Genomic DNA, 20929 nt, shown 5'->3' on the forward strand with positions numbered 1-20929 from the left:
GTAGTGTCAAAAGGGTCTGTCCAGGGTCTGATCTGCTATGGAAACGTGTTCCAATACCGGGTCAGACCCGGGACTTTTGGTGTAAAAGGGATATCAGCAGTGGCGGGCTGGGCCAGGGGGCAGGGTGCCATGTGCCCCCCGGGCCGCAGCGTCATACGGGCCGCGGACAGTCTGTGTCACTGTGACACAGACTGCACCGCGTGTGTAGTGCTGACCGGACGGAGTCCGGTTAGCGCTACACAGCACAAACACACAGCCGCCGGAGCCGGCAACTGTGTGTTTGCTGTAATCAGCAGCCGCTGAGAGTCTGTCAGACTCTCATCAGCTGCTGCTGCTCCCACTGCGGGAGCCATCTTCCGGCTCCCGCAGTGGGTAATGGGAGAGACGTCATGAGTAATGACGTCTCTCCCATGCAAAGCGGCCGGAGGAGCTGTTAGCGGCGGGACCAGGAGCGGGAGTTTCAGGTAAGTGATTTTTTTTTTTTTTAATTGTCTCTCTCTACTGGGGGGGGGGGGGGAGACTACTGGGGGCACTACCAGGGGGGGATTACTATGGGGGCACTACCAGGGGGGGATTACTACTGGGGGACTACCAGGGGAGTGGATTACTACTGGGGGCACTGCAAGGGGAGGACTACTACCACTGGGGGAACTACAAGGGAGGACTATTACTACTGGGGGCACTGCAAAGGGGGGGGCTACTACTGGGGGCACTGCAAAGGGGGGGACTACTACTACTGGGGGCACTACAAAGGGGGGGACTACTACTACTGGGGGCACTACAAAGGGGGGGGGACTACTACTGGGGGCACTACAAAGGGGGGGACTACTACTACTACTGGGGGCACTACAAGGGGGGGACTACTACTTCTGGGGGCACTACAAAGGGGGGACTACTACTACTACTGGGGGCACTACAAGGGGGGACTACTACTGGGGGCACTACAAGGGGGTACTACTACTACTGGGGGCACTACAAGGGGAGGGGACTACTACTAGGGGCACTGCATAGGGGGGAGGGGACTACCACTGGGGGCACTGCTGGAGGCTCTATATAAAGGGCAATACTGGGGGTACTGCATAGGGGGGAGACTACAACTGGGGCCACTATTTAAGGGGCATTGCTTAAGGGTTACCACTATTTGCGCCACTGCATGGGGGGTGGACTGCTACTGGGGGCACTGTATAAGGGGCTTACTACTGGGGGCACAAGGGGCACTGCATAGGGGGGATCACTACTGGGGGCACTACTGGGGGCCTGCATAAGGGTGTTCTCTCCTGTGGCACACGGGGGCACTGCATATGGGCACTACGACAGGGGGCTGCCCCTAATCTTTATTTTTACCTTACATTAATTCCATATGGACCCGCCTCCTCCCTGAAACATTTGAGGGGGGGGGCGCCGTAGCACGCACGTTCTTCGGGCACCCTGGCTACACGCTACTCCTCTGCCAGGGCCGCCTGCATGCATTTGCCCCCCAGGCTAAAAGTTGCCAGCCAGCCCCTGGGTATCAGTCATCCAGTGGTATTATTATTCCATACTCTAACTCATCATATTAACTACATATAAATACAAAGACAACTTCATTGCGATTAAAATGCCATACATATTGAATTAAAATTGCAATTGAGAATAGTGGAAAGAAAAAGCAGTGTGACAAAAGGGGGAGTGCCAATCATCCGCTCTTGCGCTACAAGAGGCCGCCGTGGATCACTGCTTTCTGCCAGGCTGAGCCTCTCACCTATTGGAAGAAAGAATCATAAGAGAACTGCATTCCAATGAAAGTAAAAAGAAAAACATGTAAACACAGTTATTCGGGTGGATCAAAACTGGAAAAGCGGAAGATGGAGGCTCTTCCTCCCGATTTATTGACTGCCTAATAACCCCTCCCAGGAACACCTAATAGGTTAACTAACCCTGTCATTGAAAACTAGAAATCTAAAAAAACCACCCCTGTTTAAACCCCTAACCTTCTGTCTGTTTGAAGGTTAGGGGTATTGGTTACTAATAGGATGTTATTCAATACAACCGATCCAATAGGAACTATTACAAGGCATGAAAACACCTGCAGCTGGAATGACAAGCCTTCCCCTTTAATACCCGCTATGAAGCTTGGCATATAATACACACAGGTTTAATACCTGCTTGAAAGCAAGACCTGTAGGTTTACTACATAATTAGCCTTCCACAGCCCAGTGCTTTGCGTTTTGGCTTTTGCCTATAGACTTTAATTAGGTTTGTGTGACATGTCACTCTTCAGAATAGATTGAGATACTCTTGGCCCTGCTTATTAATTTTCCCCAGCAGGTCATGTTTTAGGATCACCCTTTGTGGGAACACTTAGGATAGCAACAGACCAACACAGAAAGACTGTTTCATATGTGCGCGATCGGAATGCTGAAACACAACCTGTTGGGGTACTTGAGAGGTGAATTTGAAAAACCTCTTTGCATTTGGTATGGATGCCTATGGTTACCAAACAGAAAATGAAGAAGAATTTACTATATTTGACTTTTATGTTTGCATCAGAGCTACATGACTGTATGTGTAGTCAACAAATAAAGGGAGTGTGCATAACTCCTATAAACACGATATGGATAGTGAGAGAGCCTATGGTGAGTAATATGTTTGTGATGGAGAATGTAGTTTTGTAGAATGTCACAAGTCTCATTCTTTTTGCTGTAATCTGGGAACATAAGTAATTTACATGGCATACAGTCAAGAGTCCCCCAGGCAGCTGGATTGCTTTCAGCTTTTAATTACACAGGTTATTCTCGCTTGTTGCTGATGTCTGGTTCTCTGCGCAGTTACGGAGTGTACTCTAACGGATCTGGGAACCGGTTCCTTCCAGAGCGAACACAGCCACGCTCAATACACTTGGCATTAACTGTGAAGGCATCTAAATGTGTTCCATACCTGTAAATATCAAATTCATTTTAGAACTTTAACTGCTTCAGGGCACAGTTTCTCTTAGTTAAACCTTTTGTGTTTGCTGGCCTAATTGAACCTTCCCACTTGTAACATTTGTAATCCCTTAATTGAGACGGCATAGCACCAGTTTGTCATGTTCCCTTTCTGACTGAATAAACAACTGCACCGCCTTTTGTCCTACACACATACAGGTACTGTATGTAGCTATAAAAAATTGGGTTGAGTGTATGTCGACACCATAGCATCGGCATGTTCAGAATTTTGACCTTGACCTTTTTATCTTCGACATTGTGGATGTCAACTGTCACAATGTTGACCGTAATAGTTTAGGCTAAACTAACCCTCACAACCCTAATTGCAGACTAACTTTAACCCGAATTGTTGCATATTCCTAACCCTAATTCAATATCGTTACTGTCAATATTCACAATGTCAACATTTTGAGCCAGTCACCATTGTGGGAGTCGACTTTATAAACTTGTCGGCATTTTGTTGACATTTTGATTGTCGACATATTGACTAGAACCTAAAAAAATTGTATGTGGAACACTTGAAGCAATATAATTGTTAAATTGGGGCACAGGGAAAATTTAAAGAGACCAATGTAATTTAAATAAAAATGCTGGTACCAGATTTCATTACTTGGGCTTTGCTGTACTTGTTATACTGAGACATAGTTGATCACATTGATGAGTATAAATGTACAGTTTTCTCTATGGGGGAATTCAATATAGTTGCTGGGTAAAGCAATTCAATTAGTTTCAGGAGCTGCAGGGGGAAAAGTCAGCAAGAAAAAGCAACATCTGGGGTTTAACACACGGGGTAAACCCATCGACTCCGCACTTTACGCAAAATCAGTGGGTTAGTGTGTAGGGATGAGTGGTTCGGATTCTGTGGACTCCGAACATAGGGGATCCAAGTCCACCCGAGCCGCGGCTCGAGTGTTCCCGCCTGACTCGGATTCCACTTCGAGGCCGAACATCATCCTCCTGACATCGGATTCTCGCGAGACTTGGTTCTATATAAGGCGCCATGACCGGGACTCTGCACCATTTCGTACTCTGCACGCACGCTGCGCACTGCTCTGCAATAAGGTGGCTGTGTCCAGACTAGTGGCTGTGCTGTTAAGTGACTGTAGGGGGCACACTGCACGCTGATGTCTGCGCTACTCTGCTGATTGGAGTCGGACACAAGCTACAGCCACTTCAGACTCCACACTCCCAAGGACAATTCCATCTTGCACTACCTTTCATTTCTGCCACTGCTGTGTAGCAATGTTTCATAGATGTGCTTTAAACTGTGGTGTCTGTGCAGCTGCTCTGTCACTTAGTAACCAGCCAGCTCACCGCAGCCTTTGACCAATAATGGTGAAAACAATATTGTGAGCTGGGAGGTGGTCTAAATCGACTGTATATGACTGGAAATTTTAATGTTATTGAGGTTGATAATACTGTAGGAACAAAAAAAAAGTGTGTAGGATCAAATGTGATTTTAGCTTTTTTTTTTGTAAATTTTTGTAAAAATCCAAAACCAGTCACGGTGGTTTGGCAAATCCAAAGCCAGTCGATGAATCTGATCCAAATCCAGCAAAAATGGTCCGGCGCACATCCCTATTAGTGTGCTTTCACCCCTGGTTTATTGCGCTGGGAAATTGCTGTACATTTCCCTGCATGGCGCGATCGATAGCTGTGGGGCATATCCCACAGTTAATTGTATTCCCCTCTTCAGTATAGTTTTGCACTCCATGACTTTTCCCCTGTTGCATTATACTGTTTACAGCAGTGGTAGGCAATGATATATCCGGACTTGCAGCAACAGCAGAGGTAAAGAGCTTACATTTGTGCTGGGACGCCAGCACAGCTCACTAACATCTATATATACCTCACAAGTACAAATCATTTATATCACTTTCATCCTTATGGATGTTGGAATGCAACAATTTGAATAACATTTACGAAATCACTTGTTTCTTCAAAAGGATACAATTCAATTAGAACATTACAATTATTTTATTGAACGGAACTTTAATATCCAATACTCCTTGCATTGTTGCAATCGCTTCTTATTGGTCATTAGATGCTTTTTATTTTCACATTTTTTACAAATCAATTTATTGATCTATTTTTCCAATAGAATTAAACTTGTGCTAAGTTCTATAACAGCTTTTTATGCAATTTCTTATATAAATGCAATACATGTGTAATTTGTGTCCATACCTGTATATGCATTATTTATATATTTTCTGTTTTATTTTTATGTTTTATGTTTATCTTGATCTGGTATTTATTCAAGTAAAAGATATTTACATATAAATCACTCTCAGTATATGTACATTCATATGAATGATCTATTGTCCAGATTAATTGTGCTCATAGCGCAGTGCTGTTTGTGGTAGGCAATTATACCCCTTTCAGACATACCGAGAATCCCGGGAATTTGGCCTGCCTCAGCCAGTCTGAAAGGTACCTATCCAGGAACACGTTCCCGGGTAGCCGACCCTTCAATCGACCAGGGAATTGTCACAACTCTCGGGTGGATTGTGGATGCAACCCGTATGCAGGGAATTGGCTAGACCTATTCCTGAGGCGCGGAGTCTAATGTGCCGGCGGTATTCACCAGGGACCCGCGCAAGAAGGCATGGGCTTGGCTGCGTCCGACACACAGGTTGCGGCCCTCAGGATAGGTTTCCCTATACAGGTGCTGGGGTACTTTAGACAGAGTGCAGGAGATTAGCTTAGTCAACAAGCCGGGTCAGAACCAATACAGACGAGACGGTACCAGGGTGCAGGCGTAAGCGGCTCACAGGGAATAGCCGAGGTCAGAACCAGATATCAACGCAGAACCAGGGATCAGACAGAATCGGGGTCACAAACGAAGCCAAGGGCAAATCGGTAATCAGGATATGCACGGAACGCTGGAGTATGGTAATGAGCCTATACTCTGGCACTGGAGTGTTCAGAGTCCCCCTTATATAGGCAGCTATCCTAGTCACTTCCTGTGACATCACTAAAAGGGGCCTGTATGGCCCTTTAAATCCCTAGCAAGTCAGCGGGTGCCCGTAGGGAGTCGCGCCCACCTGCATCAGAGAGAGGAACAAGCAGCGGGGACCAGCGGCAGATGCTGGGAGCCCCCCGCCCGCAGTCCTCGCGCAGACCAGTGCCGCCGGACCCAGTAAGGTGTGTGCCGGCATCCAGCGCACTGTGACAGGAATTTCCCGGGACTTAAGTCCCGGGAAATTACCCTGCATATGTCTGAATGGTGCTACCCGGGAATTTACTCCCGGGATGCACCAAGCTACTTTGAGTTGGCAGCACAGAGCGTCCTATAGGATGCTCAGCGCTGCTGCTGCACAGACGCCAGGGACACCCACCAGCGCTGGAGATCGCCGGCGGGTCTCTGCCACAGTGGGCCGCCCGCACTCCCGCTGGACCACCACGGCAGAAACGTAAGAAAATAAAAAATTTACTACTACTAATAATAAAATGGCTGCAGTGATTGGTTGGTTGGCTGGCTGGCTGCTGCATAATGATGACATCATCAGCGGCAGCCGGAGAGGGGATAGGCTAGGAAGGGCAGAGGAGAGGCAGGTAATATTAAAAACTAAAAAACCCGGCTTATGTCTGAAAGGGGTCTACCTGGGAAATTCCCGGCTGTGGAGTGAAAGAGGGGCCTCGACCAAATACCTGGGAATTTGCACAGGAGAAATTCCCGGGTCTGAGCAGGAAATTTCCCGGGTCGTATGTCTGAAAGGGGTATAAGTAGCTCTTCAGCTGTTGTAGAACTACAACTCCCAGCATGTTAAGGTTGCTGTGGATGTCCTTATTAAAAGTGGATGGTCTTTCATCGGTTGTGAAACTGCCAGAGAATGCTGGTAATTGTAGTTCCTACAGAGAATTTCTATTTGTCTAAGCCTCATGGAATAATGGGCTGAATGCTGAAAGCAGATTCTCAATTATCATGAATCTGCGCATGTACAGGACCCATTCTGCGAGTTTGTAGAATGGGTCCTGCGTAATCGCACACTGCCCCTTCGATGTCTCTGCCTGAATGACAGGTAGAGGCATTTAAGGGGTGGTGGTGCGGGGTTGGCCGGCGTTCCGTGTTCGCCCCGTTCTCATATAGTGGAAAGGCCAGGTACTGCATCGATGGACACAGTTTCCTGGCCTTGCAAGCTGGCCAGCCTGGGTAAGCTGAGGCTTACTCAGCTGGCTGATGGCCTGGTGCCGTCCACCATCGTAACCATCGACCACCGATGGTCGCGATGTTGATCCCAGCCTGCGACTTCTATCGCAGTGCCAGGATCACAAATGCAGCAAGGGGTGTCATACACCACCTGCAGCATTTGCATATTAACAAGGACGGAATTGCAAAGCTGCCTGCGTACAGCTTTGCAATTCCGTCCGATGCTGAATAACCCCCAGTGTCCTGTAGATACAGGGATTTGTATTTAAGGTGGTAAATTGTTTGCTAATAGCTGGAATAATGGTGTATAATGCCCAGCCACCCCCCTCGCTAATGGACTGGGAGCTTTTCTTTTTCAGACAAAGACATTTCATACTTCAGCCTCCTCTAATTCAAATTGCAAATATTTGGAGGCCCTGCAGTTTTCTAACATCACACTATCTGTCCAGTATTTTCTTTCTTGTTTTTTATCTGAGCAGTGGATGCCCAAAATGTCAGCTGCGTGTTTTTAAAAAAAAAAAATTTTATTATTATTTTCTACCAGGAGACGAGAGCCAAAGGAGAGTGATCCGTGTCAGGCGCGCTCAATCCCATACAAAGAGTTAAGGCGGTGGAATTTCACACGTAATCGTTTCAATTATGCAGCATGCATTCTTTTGGAATTTTCTCACTGATCTCAAAAGACTGTTGTGCTGTGTGCCAGTGCCTGTCTGATGACTACGCAGACTGAGCTGTCCAGTGAGATGCACTAGGCTGGGGAAACTGTCATTGGATGGAATGACGTGAAGCCAGACTACTGACTGTAATATTGATTGGACGTGGCAGGTGACCAAGTGTAGGGATCTAGCTGTAATGCTGGATGGCATGATCAACATTTTACACTGCCTCAATTTTTTTTTTAAATGTCCACTTTTATATGGTGTGAAATAGAGTAATTAGCTTCCTATCACAGATCATAGGGTTTTCTACAACACCGGAAAAATAACAGATTTAATGCTCATTTAAAGGGTTGTTAGCTTCTGCTAGAATCTACACATCACACCCGGTCTATTCCCAATTTCCTAATACCAATAGGAATCCCAGTCTATTTGCTAACATGAGGGTGGGGGAGCACAACACGTTTTAGTAAGTCTCGAAAGTGCTAAGAGAATTATGAGTGGAGCATGTAATAACTTATTGTTTGTCCTTAATGGCCAACATTGCTTCCTGCACTGTAGGAATATTAGTACAGATACAAGAGCAGTATAACTGGACAGGTTTATTATATCTCACTAGCAGTTAATGAGTTGGATGTAACTGTCAACATTTTAAAAATAATTAGCAGCTCTTCCAGAACACACGCATGAGGAAAGTTCAGTCTGCTGCACTCCACCGTGAGGTCCGAATGGGACTCCAACAACTCCATTAGTCATCCCAGACCAATTTCCACCCCTCTGTGAAGATTTCGTCCAAATCCAGGCTCCGAAAGGCTCCCTATGTCACAGTTCTACCCAACGGGTCAGACCAGGAACCTAACCCTCCTAAAACCTGGCCAGGATCAACGTGCACCACCTCACATTGGTTTCATCCCAATCGGAACTGGGGTGTCCGAATGCATAACCGGATAGACAAACAAACCACTGAATTTTATATATAAGATTATAGGGAAGATGTATGAAACCTTTTAAATAGGAAATTAAAATGTACCCATAGCAACCAGTCAGCTTCATTTTATAGAATGTGAAACTGGTTATTAGACATCTTCTCCACTTACAGTATACTCCTCCCATATATCCTATATCCTCAGTACAAAATATGGAGCAAAATGTAGAACTTGGCGCAAACTTGTTCTCAGCAGTATCTAATAGTTATTAGTGAATTTCAGGAGCCAAATGATTTTTGAGCTATCCTCGTTGTAACCCCAGGCATTGCGAGATGTGGAATGAAGAGAAAATGGCAGCAGTGCTTTTCAAAATGTGTTTGGTCATGAATGTGATGAAAGCTATGCCCAGGCTGCAATATTTTACCACTTATAGGATAATTATTTTTAGGTACTTTGGGTTTGTGCCAGATGGTACAGAGCAGGTGGCCAGCCACTGTGTTCTCTGCATTTAACCAGTCTGTATATAGCAGCAACTGCTGGATTTGTCAGATCGCAGTGCTGCTTTTATTCTCTCACTACAGCAATTCTATTAGTCCTGCACTACTCATGCCACAGTCACGAAAGATATAGGTACACACCTGACAGATTTGCCAGGGACTAGACAAATTTGATTGACAATACGATCCCTATATCACCAAATGTGGAGCATACATACTACATCAGGCTTGGCCAACCTGTGTCTCTCCAGCTGTTGTGAGGCTACCATTCCCAGCATGCTTTATCAGCTGATCAGTGGGAGGGTATGCTGGGACTTGTAGTCTCACACAAGCTGGAGCCACAGATTAGCCAGGCCTGCACTATACAGTAACTGCTTTGTTGAGGTGACGTAACATTTTTTAGATGCAGGATCGGGCCGATCTCCACACACGCTACGAATTATGAAGGATGCCTTTCTGACGGGGCAGACCTAGAGTATGCAGCACACGCTATGTCAGTGGCATCCGACAGCTTATTGACCGACCGTCTGGCACCAGTGCAGCGAACACACTAAACAACGGGTTGGCTCGAGAATTGTATAGTGTGTACCAAGCTTTACAGCATACAGATGTGTCCACTTGCATCTTTGCAACGATTGCAAAAAGTTGCATAACTCGAAAAGCGTGCCCGCGTATAGGCACGCGCGCTGTTTTCGCACCTATGAGCCAAAGGATCGTATGGTGTGAATGCTCCTGTGACTTAACGCGCACACCCGAAATATCCCATCTCGTGATGCGTGCACACGTTTGCCGCAAAGATGGAAGTGTACTTGTCGGTCATCCACGTGTGAATTCTTATTTCCTGTCAAACGTCTACTCTATTTGTGGCAGGGGCGGTTGTGGTAATGTGTTTCAGAATGTAGAATGCCCCCTAATTTGAGACTGAGAATTTCATAATGGAAGTTTGGAAATAAAGTACAGTATATCAGTCAGCTGCATACAGTAGAGGTAGCCATTGTGTGGGCCAGTGTTTCTGAACATGCCGCCCAACTTGTAACAAGTGACTCCCTGTGGTATGAGATGGACGATATCCTTGAAATTGGCCTGTAATAATAAAAAGTTATATATCCTTCAGATAAAGTTGGACACAGATGTGACTATTGTGCTGGCAATGTGACAGACCCCTATTGTATTGTATTTTCAGTTTGCTTTGTGCAGGAGTTTGCATACCACCCTATGTCAGATTTTGCTATGGTGGAAGCTTCACTTCAGACATCTCTGCTAACAAGTTGGATATATTAAATTACAGGGTTTAGTTTTACACCACAGTCTATCCACCTCCTCAATATCGACCTAGCATATCTCCCTCTCCCTCCCTCCCCTGTCGCATGTAGCCAGGTTCTCCCTATGAGAGTCACATGAGTGAACAGGTCACTGCCCCCAGAAGAAATACGCACCTCTCTTGAATTATGGTATTCTCTGCTCCAGTGAATATTCCTGATTGGTTACAGTTCATTCTATCACTGTTCACTCCATAAGTGGGGACTTCCTAAATGAACAGGAAATAAAGATTGAATGCAAAAATATACTTAAACCCTAATCAAACGCATGTTAAAAAGAAACAGACAAGGGGAAACAAACGTTAGAGACTATAAACCTAAAACAAATACTTTGAAAGTATGATTCATCCCCACAAATCATCAACGTATCCACCAGATTTAGCTGCAAACACTGTGGGTTGTTGCAACATTCTTTTTCTATTGGTACAGTTGTGTATTAATAACATTTATTCTGAAAGATAGCTTTAAAGATTGCAAAGTAAACAATTTCATGTGGATATCAAATTGGAAATGGAAATGGAAATGGGTTGGCTACAAGTGACTTTATGAGAACTTTCAGAGTTTTATGTTAAGGCTTGTTGTAATGATTGCTACCTTACAGCATGTAGTTTCAGCAGTATATGTAAAGCGTAACAAATATATCCAGGTTTTCCATCTGTGCTGTCACTTAAGCTGTGCTATTCTGGGTTAGAGTCCATTTTGGTGGTGCTGAAACGGTTGATAATGAGATTTCCAAATACCATATGAGTCATCTGTCCGAGATATATTCACTTTTCACTTAGTAAAGTACCAGTGGAATAACCACATCACCTACTGTTCATGCCATGTTTAAAAGTGGAGCTAGTTCTGCACAGAGGTAATGAGATATTAATTCTGCATGGGATGTACAGTACATGATTAAGGTGCAGCTTATTAAACCAAGGACTACTAGGGGAAGTATACTCTTTGTTGTACTTCATGTGTTCTTAAACATAAAAAGAGAGTTGTGAGAAAAATATTGTTCCAATTATCATCAAACCAAAGCAATTTGTTTGAACTGGCTACTTTTATTTCTAAAACTGAAGTGTCAAAAGTTTCTTGCATCTCCTTTCAAGTGTAATTTTTATATATTTGCGTGTTTAGGTATGGTAACTGAAAGCAATTTGAATTTTTTTTTAAATAATAGTACTGTAATAAAAAATTTTTCGTTTTCAGGCAGGGTGGAAAAAAAAGATCCGACAATGATTTAATGGTGGGGAGTCAAATGAGATGCTAAAAAAAGACATCCACACTAGGCTTTCCATGGCTTAATCTCTATATTAAGAGGGATTGGTGTCTCCCTAATCCTTTTAATAGATTCATCACATCTTTTGACCATAATCGGATTAGCGTATTCGGTGTAACAGTATATTGTGAGCCACTTCTTGGAAAAGTCCACTAGACAATTAGAGCGTAAGAGAGAGAAAACATGGGGGACATGGGCGACCTTGAGGTCATCTAGAGGTTTGTTACAGAAACTTGGCTGGCTTTGAGTAATAATGCATAAAGGTTTGAAGGAATCTATTCAAAATCATTCTACTGAAGTCTATGAAGATAAAATAATAATAATATATAAAAACAAAAAAGTAGAATGTTCCTTTTGACCACAGACTATTACTTGTTATGAGTCTAATGTTATTTACTTCTTCAGGTTCCATAGTGTCCACAGGAACTACCTTGGGGGTGTATGTGGTTGGAGAGATCCAGGCACCAAACAGTCAAAGCTTTAGTTCCTGCTATATATATATATATATATATATATATATATATACACACCCTGCCCCCAGCCACAGGCATTCAGTTTTTTGTTTGGTGCTCAGCAGAAGTTCAGATGCACCATTTGAACAGGGGGCTACTCAGGCAGTCCCAAGCTTTAATTTTATGATTTGATTTAGTTCACTATTTTATTTGGTTAGCAGTGCTGAGCGTCTTCATAAGACTCATGCACTGCGACTCCTTCTACCTTCGCCGATGCTGCAGCGCCAGTAACGTCTCTAGTGATTTTGGCGGGTCACAGTGGGGCTTGGCTAGCAGCAACGCTGGAGGCCCAGACTGCAATCTGATGCATGGAGATGTCAGGTAAGAAGATTCCTCATTTACTGGAATCAAATATACCTGATATTTGCGCAGTCTCCGGAGATGTTACAGCGTCATCTCCAGCTGACCGTTGCCTGTCTACAAGACCGCGGCTGGATAGTCAATTAGAAGAAGTCTTCTCTTTCTCCAACTCAACAGATGGTACATCTGGGGGTGCTACTGGATTCTCTGGCACAAATGGTCTTTCTACCATGAGACAAGATTTCTGCTCTACAATTGCGGGTGCGCAAATTGCTCCGCAAAAGTATCAGTTCACTCGGCAATGCAGGTCCTGGGGTCCATGGTATCTACCTTCAACATGGTGGCCTATGCCCTGTTCCATTCCAGGCCCCTGCAGCGATGGATTCTGTCTCCGTGGGATGGTCAGTATCATCTGATAGTGTCAAACAATTCTCATCTCGCCAGAGGTTCGGCTCGCCCTCTCCTGGTGGCTGCAGACAGCCCATCTAAACAAGGGTCGCCCATTATGGATCCCAAATTGGGTTCTCCTCACCACGGAAGCAAGTCTTCGAGGATGGGGCGCGGTGATCGGTCATCACACCTTCAGGGAAGATAGCCGGCTCAGGAAGGTCACCTGCCCATAAACATTTTAGAGCTTCGTGCAGTGCACAAGGAGCTCATTCTGGCACAGGACCTCCTTCAGGGTAGACCGATCCAGATTCAGTCCGACCACAGTTGCCTACATCAACCATCTGGGAGGCACACGAAGTCCGGCAGCCAAGAGGGAAGTGGCGAACATTCTAGTTTTTTTGCAGAATGCCATCTTCCAGCAATCTCTGCAATATGCATCCCAGGAGTCCTCAACTGGGAAGCGGATTTCCTAAATCGTCAGGACATACATGACGGAGAATGGGCTCTCAACCCAGACAAGTGGGGCTTTCAGCTCCTGGTGGACAAGTTGGGACTACGGGATGTAGACCTCATGGCATCACGTCACAACCACAAGGTCCTCGGGTACAGGTCCAGGACAAGAGACCCCTCAGCTGCCTTCGTGGATGCTTTGGAGGTGAGGTGGAATTTCAGGTCGCCATACCTGTTTTTTCCAATTTTCCTCCTCTCAATAGTCCTCAGAAAATTCAAGCAGGAAAGCGGCAGGGTGGTACTAATAGCCCCGGCTTAGCCCAGGCGACATTGGTTCACCGATCTGACATGTCTATCCATAGACAATCCACCTCCACTTCCTCTACGGCCGGATTTGCTAGGGCAGGGTCCCTACCTACATCCGGACCTACCCCATCTGGCTTTGACGGCGTGACTCTTGAGTCTTCCGTCTTAAAAGCCAAGGGTTTTTCTACTTCTGTGATTCAGACGATGCTCAGGGCAAGATGGCCTTCCTCTACCCACATCTACTACAATCCTTTTTTCAATGGTGTTCACACAAAGTACGGCCCTAAGGTTTTCACAGTCACCCGAGTTTTTGCTTTTCTCCAGGCTGGACTAGAACTCTGTCTTTGCCTGTCTACTTTGAGAGTTCTTGTTTCTGCATTGTCAGTTTTTTTCCAGCACAGAATTGCTCCCCTGCCGGATGTTAAAACAGTTTTGCAGGGTGTTCTCCACCTTCAACCACCGTTTCTCCCTCCGGTGGCACCGTGGAATTTATCCTTTGTTCTCAGGACGCTGCAGGCTCCTCCCTTTGAGCCCTTGGGCACATTGGATCTCAAATGCTTGACAACGAAGACACTTTTTCTCCCCGCTATCACCTCAGCTCGCAGAATTTCTGATCTGGCAGCACTTTCATGTCGCTCCCCATATTTGATTTTTCATCAGAATAGAGCTGTGTTCCGTACATGGATGGGTTACCTTCAGAAGGTGGTATCCTGTTTTCATATGAATGAAGAAATTGTAGTCCTGGCTTTTCAGTCTTCAGACCTTTCGACAAGTGAAGCTTCCCTGGATGTGGTTCGAGCCCTTTGTATCTACGCGGATCGTACCAACTCAATCAGGAAATCAGATGCGCTTTTTGTGTTTATATGGTTTTCACAAGCGAGGCTGGCCAGCTATCAAGCAGACTCTGGCTCGCTGTCTGCGTATGACTATATCTCAGGTTTATACACAGGCTAATCTCCCTGTCCCTAACATGGTGATGGTACATTCGACTCGGTCTGTGGGACCATCGTGGGAATATAGGCATGGCGCCTCTGTGGAACAGTTGTACAAGGCGGCCACTTGGTCTTCTGTCCACACTTTCATAAAATTTTATGCATTTGATACTTTTGCCTCCCAAGATGCTTTTTTTGGGTGACGGACTCTCAGCTCAAGTGTCCCTACCCTTAAGGGAACTGCTTTAGGACATCCCCAAGATAGTTCCTGTGGACTCTATGGAAGCTGAAGAAGAAAATAAGAGTTATGGTAGACTTACCGTACCTTTTTGTTAACTATTTTTCTTAGAGGTCCATAGGATCCACAGGGCAGCCACCCTGACGCACCTGGCCTCAGTTGGGATCTGTTCCTTCTTGTCACTGACTTCATAAGTTTTCTAGTACAGTTTAAGGTTTTGAAAGGAAATGTTTGTTAATGGGAATGTCCTTGCTGGACACACTTAAGATGTGCCTTTTGGTTGTGAAGCTTTTAAGAATTGGGTGTAGCTTCTTCTGGTGCACATTTGCCAAGATTGCGGCAACAGAAAGAAGATTTATTCTTTTGCAATGGATACCATCAGATACACTGACTTTTTGATGCCTCGAAACTCTCTTACCATATGGATTGGCAGGAGATATCTCGGAGGGATGGGTATGGGATGCCGGCATTCGATATCCCGGCAGTCAGAGTCCCAATGCCGGCATCCCAACAGAGTTAGGATACCTACACCCACACCTGCTGGTCGGTATCCTAACCATCTTCCCCCATCTTCCCCCTAGTGCCTAACCCTTTAGCTAAGCCACTTCCCCCTAACCCTGCTACTTAACTTCGGGATTTAGACGATCAGTATTTTGGCGCCGGCATTCTGACCACTAGAATCCCCACTGTCAGGATATTGACCGAATTCCATCTCCGGCATCTCCTATATTAAAGCTGGACTCCGCTTCCTAAAGTTTTCGGAATAAAACCGTTGGATAAATAGGCCACTGAAATGTTAATTAGGTCTTAGGACTGATGTGAGAAGTGTGGCAGGAGGGACACATGCTTTAGAGAGTGTTCACCCATAACGGAGTAGCAAAGCAAATTCTTTGACCTACTGTATTTTGGTTGTCCTGTTAAGAGGCACCAGCCAGTAAGCAGACCACAGGGTCTCAGAAGGTGAGACTGGTGTCAATGAGCTTTCCCCCCAATTTTTTGTACGATTTTGGCACTTCCAAAGGAAAGCAGGAACCGAATACCTAAGTTTTGACCATATTAGTAGTTGTACATCGATCTGTAGTAAATAAAGGGAATTATGTGGCATAAGCCTATTCTGTGTATAAGCATATCACAACAAATAAAGAAGGAACGGTCTACTGTAACCTTTACTACAATTTCTCTGCCCTTCCTTCCAGCTTCCAGAGATGGCTGCTGCAACTTCCTTACACCTCTGCGTTCCCCTCCCACAGTGTTTACACTGGCTACGTGTAGTATATACAGACAGATGTGGCTCATTTATTACATTTTTTTTACCCTATAATAAAAATGTGATCTATCTTCCTGAAGCAATGAAGTGATCATGTGTTTGTGCCTTTTAGTCCACTTTTTCATAATGGTGTTCTCCATCAAACAAACACAATTTATTTAGTTTTGAAATCCACACAGAGATTTGTTCCAGGAATGATTCAGTTCGCTGCAATAAGAATCACAATGTTGTCAGCTTGACAGTATTTCCATAACGGGTCAGAAGTTTATGAAAACTGGTATCTAATCCACTGAAAACACGATCTCTATCTGCATACCACAAACCAAATATGTGTGCCCAGTTTCTAGCAGCTCCCTGTACAGTTTGTGGTCAGACAACACCCAGCATCCACGGCTGGATTTCTGCTATAAGCCTTATTGTATATCTGAGCAGTGTTTAATGGAAGCCACAACCGCCACTCATTTCCGGACAATTCATTACCGCTGCGGCCTGAACAGTGGGCACAGACATCTGGTTTGAAATTTTGACTCATGAACTTAAGTAAAATGGTCTTATTTAAAAAAAACAAAAACAGAAAAAGTGAAATATTTGTTATATAGAGTAATAGCAACGTTGTGTTATACTTCTGCACTGTATATGTGAAGCCTGAGTTGAAGTAGCTGTGTGCGGTGGATGCAAGGCAGTGAGTTGTACGGTCACTGAACTGAATAATGGATGAGGCTTTGTTGATGGAGATGGCAGGTGTTAAAACAATCGTAAATAACCATACGTTTGTTCTTTCAGGTCATTTTAAAAGATTAGCACTTTATATGAGGCAGTTAATCCTCACGGCAGATTAGAAGAATATATTACCATGCTCAGTATTGAGTAACCTTAGAAAAACATATTTAAAATGTGTACATTTTATTATTGTTGTGTTTGTGCATGCTGTCTTAATATTAATCACAATGACTGACACAGATAACAAACAATGAGAAAGTATGACCTACTGCAGTATTGTTACATTCTATTTCATTAGCATGCTACATTGACCTCTACTCACATGGGTCTCTGTGTGGGAAGTAGTCAGCATCCCGGGGACCGGTATGCCGGCGTCTAAAATACCGGCGCCAGAATCCAGACAGCAGTCGGAATCCTGACGCCCCTGTGCTATCACCCTGAACCAGAGATAGGCAACCAGTAGCCCTTAAGCTGTGGGCAGAGCCGTAACTAGACTTTTTGGTGCCCTGTGCCAGAAAGAGCATTGGTGCCCCCCTCATTTTTCAAAGGGACATAATGCACCCAAAAAAGGGCCATGGCTTCATGGGGAAGGGCCAGGGAAGAGATAGGAGAGGCCAGGAGATGCTGGGGATGAAATAAGGGGAAGCTACAAGCAAGAATGATAATAAACAGAAATTTGACAGGCCCAAACAGCGCCCCCTGACCTGTGATGCCCTGTGCCATGGCACCGGCTGCACTACCCTAGCTACGGCCCTGGCTGTGGGACTACAGGTAACTGGCTGCTAGCTTGTAGTTCTACAACAAATAAGAGCCACAGGATGATGAAGTCTGTTGCAGCTGATGTAGTTCCTTCGAAAGGAACTTTCCTTTTAGTTTATCCATCCTGCAAACCACAGGCATCCCTTCTGTCACAAATGTATCTGTTAGCTTTGAAAGTGATATATTTCTAGAGGTGGTCATCACACATTCACTGACCTGTTTTAGCAAGAACATGGAGAAGAATAATTATTAATCTGACCATATCCCCTTACTGCGCTGGTTACTAGTTCTTGCGTGTGTTTGCACCACTGAACCACCAGACATACATTGCCGAATGAGACGAGCACTTGCTGCATTGCAACCTAACTATGGTCTACTGCTCTATGGGATCCTCATACAATTTAACTGGGCTGCCAGGGCCACAGCTGAAATTGTTGCAGTTTCATTTTCATCCTGGTGCTTCCGTTTTTGTTTCTTCTACTTTTTTTATTTCTTTGAACACTTAAAAATGGTCACACTCTTAAGTCCCCCTTAATAATACATGTTAGCAGTACAAATATATATATATTCAATACCTTCACAAAGTGTTATACGTTTAATGAATTATATATTTTTTCCCCCTCTTCTTTGTCAGCAAGTTACGGGTAGAAGTTTTGGTGAAAAAGACTTTCGGACGGGGTTGGAGAATGGAATTCTTCTCTGCGAGTGAGTAACATTTTTTTTCTTCATATTAAAAATAAATAAATGATTCTGTAGTGGAGATGAAGACCAGATAGACTCGCAAGCTGCTGTGACAAAAACCATGCACACGATCTGTGGTTTGTATATGTGAGGATTCCAGGCGTCTTCAGGCGTCTTCTATTTAATATTGGTAGCAATATAGTAATGATCAAAAATGTTACTTTTATATTTTCCTTCATATATGAAATGTAAACCAAGGTAACACCGATTTTTATTTGCATGTGTCGAAATGCTTATGGGCAAATATCAAGTCTAATAAGTACTATGCTGGACGCCTTCCTTGGCACTCTATAAAGTGATTGATTGTGGAGGTTTTACAAGTGAGTCACCTTATTTGCAAAAGTCTATATAATAAAATGTCTCATTATATATTAGAAATCTGCAGTATTTAAGATTCTTTATATCCCACATAGAAATAATGGTCTTGTTGCATAACCATAATGAGGATTTTTCTATAAAGGAAAAAATGTTTTGTTTATATGAAAACCCCTCTCCCCCCACGTATAAAAATGTCACAAGTCCTTTGCTGGAGATGCTCAGTACCACTAGCACCTTCTATGGCTTTCCTTTGATGGTGCTCAGATGTAAGGGGCCAATACTGAGGGCCGGATTAAGGCTTGTGGGGGCCCCCACCAAGACATGGAGTCTAGCCCTTACCCTCACCCCCATGTTTGTTAAGCACGCGCAAACATATATAATAGTATGTTATATATAATATATACGTTTGCTACATATATTACACATACAAGCACACACATACAGTATATACACATACAAACACACTAACACATATACATACACAGTATACACACACTAACTGTATATACAAAAGCACATACACATATATACAAACAGACACATATATATACATAATAAAATAGTACAGACACTTACATTTGTATACAGCAGCTGCAGGTTGCTAAAGGGGACGGGCACCTCACATCATTAGGCCCCACCCCCTCGTGTCGTAATGCCGCAAATTCGCAGTTGGTATGTGGGTTGGGCTTGCCGTATTGGCTCCTCCCCCATTACAGCTGGTGAAGGGGGGAATTGGTCCATCAGGGGGAGTTTCTAGGTACAAAAGCCCCCCCTGTGTGCTGTAGTGTTGGGCCTCCTCCTTAATTCCGCCCTGCCCATACTGTACATCAGCAATCACAAAATAAATGATTCACAGATTCTGTGATTTCCCCCCCCCCCTCAGATTTAAAGATTCCCCAAACCAGCAATCTGCACCTATACGTTACAGATATCTTTCAGTGATTTTGCAGATCGTTTTCAGCAAATCACAGATCTGGCAATCTTGAAAGGCTCATCATTTTACTAGTAATCTCCATACACAACCAATCTATAGCCCCGATTGATCACTTTTTGGCCTGAATCTGATTTCGGTGAACCCCATACATTGCTGACTTTTTTCGGGACAATCATCTGCAAAACGCCAAATTGCCCCAATTACTGACACATATGGGGGACTTTTTTTATACAAAACCTGAAAAACCCTTAAGACCAAAGCCTTCCAGTTAATATAGTGCAAAACCGCATATTTGCCTACACTGTAATATTTCTCTATAATGCAGCTCTGCTGGACTATACTTCATTTCATCCCTGCAGTTTTCTCTGCACCTTAGGGGGCCGATTCTGAGTCGCACAGATCTGTTTAATGGATGTTATGGTAAGTTTTTTCATAGAATGTATGTGCAGATACAGATTTGGGTATCTTTGCGCCTGTACATCCTTTTTGAGTCAGACGTAACTTGGCCGAATGTCTTTCTATGAAATAGTGTGTTTCAGGGCATGAGCTGGGTCTGTGGGTCTGCCTGCAACTACAGATACGTTGCCTGTGACTCAGAATCGGCCCTTAGACCTCTAGATGCTATAGTATTCTTTTGCTGACACCTCCCTACAGCTCATCACTTAAGAACACCACGATTCCATCAGTTGCCATTCATGTAAAATAAATGCATGCATTCTACGGGTTGGGTACGGGATGCCGGCACTTGTAATCCCAGCAATCAGAATCCCAACGCCAGATCCTGTCAGGGTTAGAATACAGACACCGGTCGGTAAGTATCCTAACCCTAACCCTACCCCTAAATCTAAACTCCTTCACCACAGCCTAAACCTAACCCTCCCCCTTAGTGCCTAAACCTAACCTTCCCCCCCCCCTCCATGCAGCATAAACCTAACCCTCCCCCCTCAGTGCCTAACCGTGACACTCACCCTAGTGCCTAACCCTCCACCCTGATCCAACTACCTACCATCTGGATGCCGGGTTCCCGACAACCGGTATTTAAACCACATCCCCAGTCTACAGTAATTACACGCACGTGCACTCTCACATACATACAGACATGCCCGTTTTAACACATATATATATATATATATATATATATATATATATATATATATACAGTTAGGTGCATAAATATTGGTACATTGACAGAATTTTCATATTTTGGGCTCTATTCACCACCACAATGGCTTTGAAATGAAACAAACAAGATGTGCTTTAACTGCAGACTTTCAGATTTAATTTGAG

General features: G+C 44.4%; 1 protein-coding gene across 5 annotated transcripts in view; it reads left to right on the forward strand.

Annotated features, from left to right (window-relative positions):
* LIMCH1 (LIM and calponin homology domains 1) overlaps window positions 1–20929 on the forward strand; it is a 265674-nt gene that overhangs the window by 83471 nt on the left and 161274 nt on the right. For all 5 annotated transcript variants that reach the window (XM_088450569.1, XM_088450571.1, XM_088450570.1 and 2 more), the window contains exon 2: window positions 18284–18354. In XM_088450569.1, the coding sequence (XP_088306695.1) occupies window positions 18284–18354 (71 nt within the window). The remainder of the gene's footprint in view (window positions 1–18283; window positions 18355–20929) is intronic.

Source organism: Taudactylus pleione, unplaced genomic scaffold (genome assembly GCF_031769625.1).
Source record: "Taudactylus pleione unplaced genomic scaffold, aTauple2 ptg000519l, whole genome shotgun sequence".
Taxonomy (NCBI): Eukaryota; Metazoa; Chordata; class Amphibia; order Anura; family Myobatrachidae; genus Taudactylus; species Taudactylus pleione.